The sequence below is a fragment of the Platalea leucorodia genome, assembly GCF_965183815.1.
Source record: "Platalea leucorodia genome assembly, chromosome: 32".
Classification (NCBI taxonomy): Eukaryota; Metazoa; Chordata; class Aves; order Pelecaniformes; family Threskiornithidae; genus Platalea; species Platalea leucorodia.
Genome location: NC_138854.1, coordinates 16,909 through 31,025, shown reverse-complemented (window position 1 = coordinate 31,025; position 14,117 = coordinate 16,909). Strand labels below are relative to the sequence as shown.

At 69.1% G+C, this 14,117-nt stretch overlaps 2 protein-coding genes across 2 annotated transcripts; both read left to right on the top strand.

Moving 5' to 3' along the window:
• Positions 1-46: 46 nt before the first annotated feature.
• On the top strand, positions 47-5,854 carry PRF1 (perforin 1; the record flags this gene model as incomplete). The annotated part of the gene is made up of 3 exons (XM_082334292.1): positions 47-97; positions 1,887-2,449; positions 4,426-5,854. The coding sequence occupies exons 2-3, from the start codon at positions 1,890-1,892 to the stop codon at positions 5,852-5,854; spliced, it is 1,989 nt and encodes a 662-aa protein (XP_082190418.1). The 5' UTR covers positions 47-97; positions 1,887-1,889.
• Positions 5,855-9,363: 3,509 nt separating this feature from the next.
• ACRV1 (acrosomal vesicle protein 1) lies at positions 9,364-12,301 on the top strand. The gene is made up of 2 exons (XM_082334299.1): positions 9,364-9,772; positions 10,991-12,301. Exon 2 carries the CDS (start codon positions 11,013-11,015, stop codon positions 12,231-12,233), a length of 1,221 nt encoding a protein of 406 aa, XP_082190425.1. The 5' UTR covers positions 9,364-9,772; positions 10,991-11,012; the 3' UTR covers positions 12,234-12,301.
• The last annotated feature ends 1,816 nt before the right edge of the window (positions 12,302-14,117 follow it).

Below are 14,117 nucleotides of genomic sequence, written 5' to 3'. Positions count from 1 at the left end.
GTGTGAAGCCGCGGGGGGGGGGGGGGGAAGGGGGGGGGAGGATGTGACGGGGTCCCCCCACCCCTCCCCCGCGTCCCCACGGGAGTCGCAGCTGCCGGTGAGTAGGGGCCCCCGTCCGTCTGTCCGTCCGTCTGTCCCCCCCCCCGTGTCCGGCTGTCCCCCCCCCGTGTCCGGCTGTCCCCCCCCCCGTGTCCGTCTGTCCCCCCCGTCCGTGTTCTCGGCACCGTCCCCGTCCCCACGTCCCCACCACCGCGCCCCCGTCCCCGTGTCCCCACCCCCCGTGTCCCCGTGTCCCCGTCCCCACGTCCCCACCACGTCCCCGTCCCTGTGTCCCCGTCCCCAATGTCCCCACGTCCCCACCCCCGATGTCCCCGTGTCCCCACGTCCCCATCCCCAATGTCCCCGTGTCCCCATGTCCCCACCTGTCCCCATCGCCACGTCCCCACCACGTCCCCATCCCCAATGTCCCCATGTCCCCATCACCATCACCACGTCCCCACCACGTCCCCATCCCTGTGTCCCTGTCCCCAATGTCCCCACGTCCCCGTCCCTGATGTCCCCGTGTCCCCGTGTCCCCACCTGTCCCCACCGCCACGTCCCCATCCCCATTTTCATGTCCCCGTGTCCCCATCTCGACGTCCCCATCCCTGCATCCCCATCCTCGTCCCCGTGTCCCCATCTCCGTGTCCCCGTCCCCACGTCCCCACCACGTCCCCATGCCCACGTCCCCATCCCTGATGTCCCCGTGTCCCCATGTCCCCATCACCATCGCCACGTCCCCACCACGTCCCCATCCCTGATGTCCCCGTGTCTCCATGTCCCCATCACCATCGCCACGTCCCCACCACGTCCCCATCCCTGATGTCCCCGTGTCCCCGTGTCCCCATCACCATCGCCACGTCCCCACCACCACGTCCCCATCCCCATTTTCATGTCCCCGTCCCTGTGTCCCCATGCCCACGTCCCCATCTCGACGTCCCCACCACGTCCCCACCACCACGTCCCCACCACCACGTCCCCACCACCACGTCTCCGTCCCCATCCCCGTGTCCCCATCCCCGTGTCCCCACCACCATGTCCCCACGTCCCCACCACCACGTCCCCACCGCCACGTCTCTGTCCCCATCCCCGTGTCCTCACCACCATGTCCCCATCCCCGTGTCCCCATCCTGTGTCCCCATCCCCACGTCCCCACCACCACGTCTCCGTCCCCATCCCCATGTCCCCACCGCCACGTCCGTGTCCCCGTGTCCCCGTGTCCCCATCACCATCCCCACGTCCCCACCACCACGTCCTCATCCCCATCCCCACGTCCCCATCCCCACGTCCCCGTCCCCATCCCCGTGTCCCCGCCGCCACATCCGTGTCCCCGTGTCCCCATGTCCCCATCCCCGTGTCCCCATCCCCATCCCCACGTCCCCACCACCACGTCCCCGTCCCCGTGTCCCCATGTCCCCATGTCCCCGTGTCCCCGTGTCCCCATCCCCACGTCCCCACCACCACGTCCCCATCCCCATCCCCGTGTCCCCGCCGCCACGTCCGTGTCCCCGTGTCCCCGTGTCCCCATCCCCATCCCCGTGTCCCCACCACCACGTCCCCGTCCCCATCCCCGTGTCCCCGCCGCCACATCCGTGTCCCCGTGTCCCCGTGTCCCCATCCCCACGTCCCCACCACCACGTCCCCATCCCCATCCCCGTGTCCCCGCCGCCACGTCCGTGTCCCCGTGTCCCCGTGTCCCCATCCCCATCCCCGTGTCCCCACCACCATGTCCCCGTCCCCATCCCCATGTCCCCACCACCACGTCCCCATCCCCGTGTCCCCGCCGCCACGTCCGTGTCCCCATGTCCCCGTGTCCCCGCGCCCACCCGCTCCCCCTCTCCCCCCAGGCCATGGCCGCCCCTCGGCGTCCCCTCGCCCGCCTCTGGCTCCTGTCCCTGCTGTCCCTCCAGCGCTGGTCCCCGGCGACCCCCCAGTGCCACCGCGCCCGGGGGGACGCCTGCGCCGCCCCGCCGGCCCCCGGCACCCACGCCCTGGGCTGGGGCCTGGACGTCACCACCCTCAGCCCCGCCGGCGGCCAGGTCCTGGCCGTCGGGGACGTCCCCGCCGCGGCGGCGGCGGCGGGGGGCGGCTGCGTGCTCTGCCCCAACCCCCTGGACGGGGGGCGACCGCGCCGGCTGCCGGCGGGCGTCGGGGCGTGGCGGGCGGGGCGGCGGTGCCGGCAGGGGATGCGGGTGGCGACGGGCGGCCGGGCGCTGGGGACGGTGGTGGCCGGGACGGAGGAGGTGGCCCGGGGGTGGCGGGTGGGCCTGGGGGCGATGGTGAAACCGGGGCTGGAGGGGACCCTGGCCGTCGCCGGGTCCCACTCGCGGGTGGCCGACTTCGGGCTGCAGCGGCAGCGGGAGGACCGCTACGCCTTCGCCAGCCTGCAGATGCGCTGCGTCCACTACTGGTGGGTCCCCCTCCGCCTCCTCCGCCTCCTCCTCCTCCTCCTCCGCCTCCTCTCTGGCCTCCTCCGGCTCCTCCATCCCTCCACCTCCTCCGTCCCTCCACCTCCTCCATCTCCTCCACCTCCTCCGTCTCTTCAGCTCCTCCATCTCCTCCACCTCCTCCATCTCCTCCACCTCCTCCATCTCTTCAGCTCCTCCATCTTCAGCTCCTCCATCTTCAGCTCCTCCATCTTCAACTCCTCCATCTTCTCCATCTTCATCTCCTCCGTCTCCATCTCTTCCAGCTCCTCCATCTTCATCTCCTCCATCTTCAGCTCCTCCATCTTCATCTCCTCCATCTTCAGCTCCTCCATCTTCATCTCCTCCATCTTCAGCTCCTCCATCTTCGTCTCCTCCATCTTCAGCTCCTCCATCTTCATCTCCTCCATCTTCTCCATCTTCATCTCCTCCGTCTCCATCTCTTCCACCTCCTCCATCTTCAGCTCCTCCATCTTCATCTCCTCCATCTTCAGCTCCTCCATCTTCGTCTCCTCCATCTCCTCCACCTCCTCCGTCTTCATCTCCTCCATCTTCTCCATCTCTTCCAGCTCCTCCGTCTTCAGCTCCTCCATCTTCTCCATCTTCATCTCCTCCATCTTCATCTCTTCCAGCTCCTCCATCATCTCCATCTCTTCCAGCTCCTCCATCTCCATCTCCTCCACCTCCTCCATCTTCATCTCCTCCACCTCCTCCATCTTCATCTCCTCCAGCTCCTCCGTCTCCTCCAGCTCCTGTGTCCTTCCTCCAGCTCCTCCATCACCTTCTCCATGGCCTCTTCCTTCCTCCCTTCACCGCCTCCATCATCTCCTCCGTGGCCTCCTCCCCCTCCTCTGCTCCCTCTTCTGTCCCTCCTCTCCCTCCGCCATCTCGTCTCCCCCATCATCTCCTCCTCCATGGCCGCCTCCTCTCTCCCTCCTTCCCTTGGCCCCGCGTCCTTCTGTCCTTCCCTCCGTCCCTCAATCCGCCCCCATCCCCCCAGGACCCCATCGACCCCCAGGCAGCCCACAGCACCCCATAGACCTCCTGACACCCCATAGACCCCCCAACCCCCCCACAGCACCCCATAGACCTCCTGACACCCCATAGCACCCCATAGACCCCTCAGCCACCCCATAGACCCACCCAGTACCCCATAGACCCACCCAACCCCCCCACAGCACCCCATAGACCCATCCAACCCCCCCACAGCACCCCATAGACCCCCCGACACCCCATAGACCCCCCAACCCCCGCATAGCACCCCATAGACCCCCCGACACCCCATAGACCCCCCAACCCCCGCATAGCACCCCATAGACCCACCCAACCCCCCCACAGCACCCCATAGACCTCCTGACACCCCATAGCACCCCATAGACCCCTCAGCCACCCCATAGACCCATCCAGCACCCCATAGCACCCCATAGACCTCCTGACACCCCATAGCACCCCATAGACCCCTCAGCCACCCCATAAACCCATCCAGCACCCCATAGCACCCCATAGACCCCCCCAGCACCCCATCTCCCCACCCAACACCCCCTTAGCACCCCATAGACCCCCCCAGCACCCCATAGACCCCCCAGTCACCCCATAGACCCATCCAGCACCCCATAGCACCCCATAGACCCCCCCAGCACCCCATCTCCCCACCCAACACCCCCATAGCACCCCATAGAGCCTCCCCAGCACCCCATAGACCCCCCTAGACACCCCATAGCACCCCATAGACCCATCCAACCCGCCCCATAGCACCCTGTAGACCCCCACTCACCCCATAGACCCCCCAACCCCCCCCAAAGCACCCCATAGACCCCCCCAGTCACCCCATAGCACCCCATAGACCCCCCCAGTCACCCCATAGACCCATCCAACCCCCCCCATAGCACCCCATAGACCCCCCCAACACCCCATAGACCCCCCCGCCATGTCTCACCGCCGCACCCTTTACCCCCCCCAGGACCTCGGTCGCCCCCGACACCCGCCCGTCCCCCCACTTCCTCCGCGCCGTGCGGGCCCTGCCCCCCCACTTCACCCCCGCCACGGCGGACGACTACAGGGAGCTGCTGGCCACCTACGGCACCCACTACATCTGGGGGGCCCAGCTGGGTGGGCGCCTGCGGGCTGTCACCGCCATCCGCTCCTGCCAGGCCGCCATGATGGGCACCAACACCCAGGAAGTGGCCGACTGCTTGGGGGTGGAGGTGGCGGCCGGCGGAGGCGCCGGGAGAATCGGCGCCATGTCCACCGCGTGCCACCGGGCCCGGAAAAGCAACGAAGCCAACGCCTCCTTCAACGAGGTCTACAACGAGCGGCTGGTGGAGGTGGAAGGAGGCGAGCAACATGGCGACCTACTCTACGGCAAGGCTGAGGCCTACACAAGATGGCTGCGAGGCCTCCCCGCCACCCCGGGGCTGGTGGCGGCCAACGTCCGGTCCCTCCACACCCTCCTGCCCCAGGGAGAGCCCCGGCGGGCGGCGCTGCGGGCCGCCATCGGCCATTACATCGCCCAGCGGGCCTTGCGGGTCAACTGCAGCCGGGCCTGCGCCGGCGGCCATCTTGTCAGGCCCTGCCAATGCGGCTGCTCCGCCAACACCGTCGTCACCACCGACTGCTGCTCGCGGCAGCGGGGGCTGGCGCGGTTGACGGTGTTCGTGGCGGGCGGGCAGGGCTGGCAGGGGGACCACTTTTCGAAGACCGATGCCTACGTCCGGGTGATTTTTGCGGGGCGGCGGGTGCAGACGGCCACGGTGTGGAACAACAACCACCCGTGGTGGGGGGCCCGGTTGGATCTGGGGACGGTGGCGTTGCCCCCCGGCGCCCGGCTGACGGTGGAGGTGTGGGACGAGGACAACAAGTGGGACGACGACCTGTTGGGGGCCTGCGAGGAGCCGGTGGAAGCCGGCGGGGACCGGCAGGTCGTCTGCTTCCCCGGCAGCGGGCGCCTGGCGTTCAGCTACCGGGCGACCTGCGGACCCTCGCTGGGGGGGCCCCTCTGCCACGACTACGTGCCGCAGCCCCCCGAGAGCGACGGCTGGCTCTACCGATCCTCCCGGTGGCCCCCCAGGCCCGGAGACGGAGCCGTGGACTGGCCCAACCAAGACGAGGAGGAGGAGGAGGGCGATGGCCCCCAGACCCCCGACCTCGAAGCCTCCTGGGGGTCCCTGGGGGCCAGCGGCGGCGACCCCCAAGAGCTGGCGGCGGGGTTCGGGGGGGACTTTGGCGACCACCTGGATCCGCTGGGCGAGCCCACGGACGCCTTCGGCGACCTCCCGGCGCCGTTGCTCGGCTTCGGGGAGGCGGCTCCGTCGTCCGGCTTCAAGGGGGCTCCTCCTCCGGACCCCCCGGCCCCGCCATCGGGCTCCGGGGAGGGGCCTCCGGACCCATAGGCTCCATCCCCCGCCCGCAGGGGGACCCCCGGACCCCCGGGACCCCCGGCGCCACCTCGGGGCGCTGGCGGAGCCCGGCCCCGATTAAACGCTTTTTGCTGCAGCCCCCGACTCCGCGAGGTCTCTCGAGGGGGGGACTGGGAGCTACTGGGGCGTACTGGGAGGCACTGGGAGGGTCAAGGAGAGCGGTGGGAGGGTTCTTCAGGGCCACAGACCCCAGAGAGACCCCCCAGACACCCCACAGATGCCCCAGGCACCCCACAGACCCCTCCAGCACCCCATAGACCCCCCCCAGCACCCCATAGACCCCCCCAGACACCCCATCTCCCCACCCAACACCCCCATAGCACCCCATAGACCCCCCCCAGCACCCCATAGACCCCCCTAGACCCCCCATCTCCCCACCCAACACCCCCATAGCACCCCATAGACCCCCCCCAGCACCCCATAGACCCCCCCAGACACCCCATCTCCCCACCCAACACCCCCTTAGCACCCCATAGACCCCCCCCAGCACCCCATAGACCCCCCTAGACACCCCATAGACCCATCCAGCACCCCCATAGCACCCCATAGACCCCCCCAGCACCCCATAGACCCCCCCTAGACCCCCCATCTCCCCACCCAACACCCCCATAGCACCCCATAGACCCCCCCAGCACCCCATAGACCCCCCCAGACCCCCCATCTCCCCACCCAACACCCCCCCAGCACCCCATAGACCCCCCCAGCACCCCATAGACCCCCCCAGACCCCCCATCTCCCCACCCAACACCCCCATAGCACCCCATAGACCCCCCCAGCACCCCATAGACCCCCCCAGACACCCCATCTCCCCACCCAACACCCCCATAGCACCCCATAGACCCCCCCAGCACCCCATAGACCCCCCCAGACACCCCATCTCCCCACCCAACACCCCCTTAGCACCCCATAGACCCCCCCCAGCACCCCATAGACCCCCCTAGACACCCCATAGACCCATCCAGCACCCCCATAGCACCCCATAGACCCCCCCAGCACCCCATAGACCCCCCCTAGACCCCCCATCTCCCCACCCAACACCCCCATAGCACCCCATAGACCCCCCCAGCACCCCATAGACCCCCCCAGACCCCCCATCTCCCCACCCAACACCCCCCCAGCACCCCATAGACCCCCCCAGCACCCCATAGACCCCCCCAGACCCCCCATCTCCCCACCCAACACCCCCATAGCACCCCATAGACCCCCCCAGCACCCCATAGACCCCCCCAGACACCCCATCTCCCCACCCAACACCCCCTTAGCACCCCATAGACCCCCCCAGACCCCCCATCTCCCCACCCAACACCCCCATAGCACCCCATAGCCTTTCCGCCCCGCCGCCCCCAGCGCCCCACTGAAAGCCGGGGGTCCCGGGTTGGGGTTGGGTGCCCCAGGCGCCGACGGGGCCCAGGCATCCGGGGAGGGGGAACGCGGGCGCCCGGGCCCCACGCCGCGGCTGGGGGGGGCAGGTTCTGCCCGGGTGACGCGGAGGGCGGAAGAGAGCTGTCGTGGGGCACCGGCGTCGGGCCCCATAGCGACCCACGGCACCTCGCAGGGCCCCACGGCCCCCCGCTGGCACAGGTGAGCCCTGTCCCTGCCCCCCCCCCGCAGCCCTCTGGGCCCCATAGGGTCCCCCCAGCCCCATAGCAGCCCTATAGGGACCCCTTAGGGTCCCCCCCAGCCCCATAGCAGCCCTATAGGGACCCCTTAGGGTCCCCCCAGCCCCATAGCAGCCCCTTAAGGGCCCCATAGCGGCTCTGTAGGAACCCCATAGCCCCTCCCAGACCCCTAGGTCGCCCCCAGCCCCATAGAGCCCCATAGCAGCCCTTTACAGTCCCCATAGGGCTCCCTCAGCCCCATAGAGCCCCATAGCAACCCCTTAGGGGCCCCATAGGGCTCCCCCGCCCCATAGAGCCCCATAGCAGCCCCTTAGGGGCCCCACAGGGCTCCCCCAGCCCCATAGAGCCCCATAGCAGCCCCTTAGGGGCCCCACAGGGCTCCCCCAGCCCCATAGAGCCCCATAGCAGCCCCTTAGGGGCCCCATAGGGCTCCCTCAGCCCCATAGCAAGCCCTTAGGGGCCCCATAGGGCTCCCCTGCCCCATAGAGCCCCATAGCAGCCCCTTAGGGGCCCCATAGGGGTCCCCCGGCCCCACAGAGCCCCATAGCAACCCCTTAGGGGCCCCACAGGGCCCCCCCGCCCCATAGCAAGCCCTTAGGAACCCTCTAGGGCCCCCCCAGCCCCACAGAGCCCCCCCCAACCCCCGGCCATGTCCCCGCTGTGGGCTCTGCCGCTGCTGTGGGTCGCGGGGGCCGTGGGGCGCCCCACGGCGCAGCCCCAGGATTGGGCCCCCCCCTGCAGCCGCTGCCTGTGGGCCATGGTGGGGCTGGGGGCGCTGGGGGGGGCCATGGTGGTGGCGGGGGGGCTGCTGTGCCAGCGCCTGCTGCGGGGGGGCCCCCCGCCCCCCCCCCGAGCTATGGGGCGCCCCTCCTCCGCCGTGGGGCGACGAGGAGCCCCCCTCCCCCTCTCCCACCTGGGGACCCCCCCCGGGGCCCCCCCAGCCCCACGTCACCCTGCAGGACATCGGGGGCTTCTTCCAGCGTCGAGGGGGGTAGGGGCACCCCGAAACCGGCTCCGTGGGGCAGCCCCACAACCGCCCCCCCCCTCCGAATCCGTGGGGCGCCCCGAAAGAGCCAATCGGAGCCGTGGGGGGCCCTGAAACCACCAATCAGGAGCTGTGGGGGGCCCTGAAACCACCAATCGGAGCCGTGGGGGGCCCTGAAACCACCAATCGGGAGCCGTGGGGGGCCCTGAAACCACCAATCGGGAGCCGTGGGGGGCCCTGAAACCACCAATCGGAGCCGTGGGGGGCCCTGAAACCGTCAATTCGGAGCCATGGGGGGGCCCTGAAACCACCAGTGGGGACCGTGCCCCGAACCGACCAATCAGGAGCCACGGAGAACCCCGACACTGTGATGTCAGAGCGTGGGGTACCACAAAAATTAACCAATCAGGAGTGTGGGGGGTCTTGAGACCCCCAATGAGGAGCCGTGGGGTGCCCAGAAACCGCCAATGGCGTGCACCTGAAATGGCCCATCAGGACTCTGGGGTGCCCCGAAGGGACCAATCAGGATTGAGTCTTGAAACCGCCAACCGGGAGCCATGGCAGCACCTCGAAACCACCAATCAGGAGCCCTGGGACCACCTGAAAGCACCAATCAGGACCACGGCCTAAACCAGCATCTATGGGGCTCCCCAAAACCGCCATCATCTCCCAGCATCTATGGGGCGCCCCGAAACCGCCATCATCTCCCAGGACCTATGGGGCGCCCCGAAACCACCATCATCTCCCAGCATCTATGGGGCGCCCCGAAACCGCCATCATCTCCCAGGACCTATGGGGCGCCCCAAATCTGATGGCATCTTTCCAGCTCTATGGGGCGCCCCAAAACTGACAGCGTCTCCCTGGATCTATGGGGCTCCCCGAAACCGCCATCATCTCCCAGGATCTATGGGGCGCCCTGAAACCGCCATCATCTCCCAGCATCTATGGGGCGCCCTGAAACCGCCATCATCTCCCAGGACCTATGGGGTGCCCCGGATCCAACCATGTCTCCCCAGATCTATGGGGCACCCCAAAACCGCCAGTGTCTCCCAGCATCTATGGGGCGCCCCGAAACCGCCATCATCTCCCAGCATCTATGGGGCGCCCCGAAACCGCCATCATCTCCCAGGACCTATGGGGCGCCCCAAAACTGCTGCCAGCCCCCTAAGTGTGGGGGCCCCCCGGAACCGTTGGGGCCCCGCCCTGGGCGGCGCTTCCTCCCCGCGCTCCCCGCTTCCTGCGGACGCCGCGCTCGCGCCATCCCCGCCAACGGCCGCCGCCCCGCAGGTACCGGGGTGGAGGTTGGGGGGCACCCGGGGGGGCTGGGGGGAGGGGGGGTCTTGGAGCACCCAAGGGTGCCATGGGGTGTTTGGGGTCCCGTGGGGGTTATGGGGCACCCAAGGGGGCTGTGGGGACTTGGGGGTCCCAAGAGGAACACGGGGGTCCCAAGGGGGCTGTTGGGCACGCAAGGGGGCTGTGGGGAGTTGGGGGTCCCAAGGGGGCTGTGGGGCACCCAAGGGGGCTGTGGGTACGTGGGGGTCCCAAGGGTGCTGTGGGGAGTTGGGGGTCCCAAGGGGGCTGTGGGTACGTGGGGGTCCCAAGGGTGCTGTCAGGCACCCAAGGGTGCTGTGGGTACGTGGGGGTCCCAAGGGGGCTGCGGGGACTTGGGGGACCCAAGGGTGCTGTGGAGCACCCAAGGACTTGGGGGGGTCCCAAGGGTGCTGTGGGTACGTGAGGGTCCCAGGGGGGCTGTGGGGACTTGGGGGACCCAAGGGTGCTGTGGGGAGTTGGGGGTCCCAAGGGTGCTGTTGGGCACCCAAGGGGGCTGTGGGGAGTTGGGGGACCCAAGGGTGCTGTGGGGCACCCAAGGGTGTCATGGAGGACCCAAGGGTGCTGTGTGGAGTCGGGGGTCCGAAGGGGGCTGTGGGGAATTGGGGGTCCCAAGGGGGACCTGGGGGTCCCAAGGGGGCTGTGGAGCACCCAAGGGTGCTGTGGGGACTTGGGGGTCCCAGGGGGCTGTGGGGACTTTGGGGTCCCAAGGGTGCTGTGGGGAGTTGGGGGTCCCAAGGGGGCTGTGGGGCACCCAAGGGTGCTGTGGGTACGTGGGGGTCCCAGGGGGCTGTGGGGACTTTGGGGACCCAAGGGTGCTGTGGGTACATGGGGGTCCCAAGGGGGCTGTGGAGCACCCAAGGACTTGGGGGGTCCCAAGGGTACTGTGGGTACGTGGGGGTCCCAAGGGTGCTGTGGGTACGTGGGGGTCCCAAGGGGGCTGTGGGGACTTGGGGGACCCAAAGGTGCTATGGAGGACCCAAGGGTGCTGTGGGGAGTTGGGGGTCCCAAGGGTGCTGTCGGGCACCCAAGGGGGCTGTGGGTACGTGGGGGTCCCAAGGGTGCCATGGAGGACCCAAGGGTGCTGTGGGGAGGTGGGGGTCCCAAGGGTGCTGTCGGGCACCCAAGGGTGCCGGGGGGACCCCACCGGGGTGACGGCCTCCTGCGGTCCCACAGGTGCCACCCCCAGCCCAGGGCCATGGGGGGCCACCCCCCAGCTCATCTGGCCATCGCCCTCTGCGCCCTCCTGGCCTCCGGCGCCGCCCCGCTGGCGCAGACCGCCAAGGCCACCCTGGAGGACGCCACCGTGGCCCCGCCGGCCACCACGCAGCACCAGGAAGCCTCGATGGCCACCACCAGCTCCAAAACGTCCGCTTTGGCCACCACGGACCACCAATCAGCTGCAGTGGTCACCTACAGCGCTGAACCGGCTGTGGTGGCCACCAGTGCCCCCTCGCTGGCCCTGATGGCCCCCACCACCTCCATGAGGTCCCTGGAGTCCACCACCAGCCACCATCAAGTCCCAGTGACCACCAAGGGCTACCAACGGGTCTTGAAGACCACCAATGGTCAGCAACCGGTCCTGAAGGCCACCACCAGCCTCCAGTCAACTTTGGAGACCACCACCGGCCACCACCCAGCCTTGGAGACCACCACGGGCCACCACCAAGCCTTGGAGACCACCACGGGCCACCATCCAGCCTTGGAGACCACCACGGGCCACCACCAAGCCTTGGAGACCACCACGGGCCACCATCCAGCCTTGGAGACCACCACTGGCCACCAAACAGCCTTGGAGACCACCATGGGCCACCACCCAGCCTTGGAGACCACCACGGGCCACCAACCAGCCTTGAAGACCACCACCGGCCACCAGCCAGCCTTGAAGACCACCACCGGCCACCAGCCAGCCTTGAAGACCACCACCAGCCGCCGACCAGCTTTGAAGACCACCACTGGCCACGACCTGCCCGTGGAGGCCATCACCAGCCACCGACCAGCCCTGAAGGCCACCACGACGGTGGCTCTGCCAGCCCCCCAGGAGAGCTCGTGGCGGTGGGTGGTGGTGGTGGTGGTGGTGGTGGTCGCGCTGGTGGTCCTGGGGCTGGTGGTGGTGGCGTGGCTCTGCTGCCGCCGGCACCGCTCGGGCTCCACGTCCTTCGGGCCATGGGCTGGGCCGGTTCAGCTCCACGAAGACGACGGCTGCGGCGCTGGGGGCCCGACGGCCCAACCCTTGGTGGCCACCGCGGCCACCGAGCAAGGGGAAGCAACGCTCAGCACCTTCCAAGCCACCACTGACTCAGTGGCCATGGAGGAGCTGCCGGACCCCCAACGGGACCCCTTGGCTACCAGCGGCCCCGGCGTCCAGGCCACGTCCGTCTCCCCCCGCCCCGAAATAACCGCCGTGGCTTCCTGTTGATGGCGGCGCAGGAAGCGGACCCGGCCGCCCGGGCCCCCCCGAAGGGCGCGGCTCTTTGCATTGTTTCCGTCGGCAACCTGCAATATTTCTTATTTTTAATGCGTTTGTTTTCTTAGTTTTATATAAAAAAACAACGAAAAAACCCAAAGCTTTGAGTCCAAAAAAAAAAAAAAACAAACCCCACACCGCAAGGGACCCCCACCCCCCGTCCGTCACCCGTGGGTCCCTCCCGGGGCGACCCCCCCCCCCCCCCCCCCCCCCACTAATTAGCACTGCCCTTTCCAAGATGGCTGCCCGGATCCGAGATGCGCCGCCCGATCCAAGATGGCCACCAGCTCGCCCGCTCGATGCCACGGTGGTCTCCTGCCGCTGACCGATCCAAGATGGCCGCCCAAGCGCTCCCAGGGGGAGAAGCAACCCAACATGGCCGCCAGCCACACAAGACGGCTACCGGTGCTGAACTGGCTCATGGCTACCGCCTCCCACCCTGGGCCCAAGCCAAGATGGCCGCCCAAGTGGGGGCACCGAGCCAAGATGGCTGCCCAGCTTGGGCGCTGGCTGCCAGGCCAAGATGGCCGCCGGCGAGAAGCTCGTTTGGCCACCACCGGTCTCATTGCCCAGCCCAATCTGGCCACCGATGCTCCCCCACAGGCCAGGCCGGTATGGTCAAGCGGCCCAAGATGGCCGCCAAGGAGCCAAACTGGTGCGACCGCCCCAGCGAGACCCTCCCAGGGCTCCAGGGACGCAACTGGTGCGGGGACCACACCCAGTGGGGCCACTGGGCCTCCCGGAGGCTGCCAGTCTGGCCCTGCCCGCCCCAACATGGCCGCCCTCCACCTGCCCACCCCAACATGGCCGCCCTCAGCCCTGCCCACCCCAACATGGCCGCCCTCAGCCCAGCCAATCCGCTGCCCTCAGCCCTGCCCGCCCCAACATGGCCGCCCTCAGCCCAGCCAATCCGCTGCCCTCCACCTGCCCACCCCAATATGGCCGCCCTCAGCCCAGCCAATCCGCTGCCCTCAGCCCTGCCCGCCCCAACATGGCCGCCCTCAGCCCAGCCAATCCGCTGCCCTCAGCCCTGCCCACCCCAACATGGCCGCCCTCAGCCCAGCCAATCCGCTGCCCTCAGCCCTGCCCACCCCAAGATGGCCGCCCTCCACCTGCCCACCCCAAGATGGCCGCCCTCAGCCCAGCCAATCCGCTGCCCTCAGCCCTGCCCACCCCAATATGGCCGCCCTCAGCCCTGCCTGCGCCAAGATGGCCGCCCTCGGCCCAGCCAATCCGCTGCCCTCAGCCCTGCCCGCCCCAATATGGCCGCCCTCATCCCTGCCTGCGCCAAGATGGCCGCCCTCGGCCCAGCCAATCCGCTGCCCTCAGCCCTGCCCGCCCCAAGATGGCCGCCCTCCGCCTGCCCACAAGATGGCCGCCCTTGGCCCGTTCCACCCCAAGATGGCCGCCCGCTGCCCACCCCAAGATGGCCGCCCACGGCTCCGCCCACTCCAAGATGGCCGCCCTAGGCGTGCCCCTCGCTCCACGGCGCCGCGGCGTCCAGGTCGGTCAGGCGGCGCCCGGCGGCCATCTTGGGTGGGGCAGGTGGGTGGAGCCGGGCGGCCATCTTGGATTCGCCACGCCGCGAGGCCACGCCGCTCTCATTGGCCGGGTGGCGCCCGGCGGCCATCTTGGATTCGTGGCTGGGGTGGGGCCGGGCGGCCATCTTGGTTTTGCCGCTCACTCTCCGCCCGGCGGCCATGTTGGTTTGCCCGGCGGCCATGTTGGTGCGCCCGGCGGCCATGTTGGTTTGCCCGGCGGCCATGTTGGTTTGCCCGGCGGCCATGTTGGTTTGCTCGGCGGCCATGTTGGTGCGCCCGGCGGCCATGTTGGTTT

Coding starts and splice junctions, on each gene's coding strand:
- ACRV1 (XM_082334299.1), top strand. CDS start 11,013: ATGGGGGGCCACCCCCCAGCTCATCTGGCCATCGCCCTCTGCGCCCTC.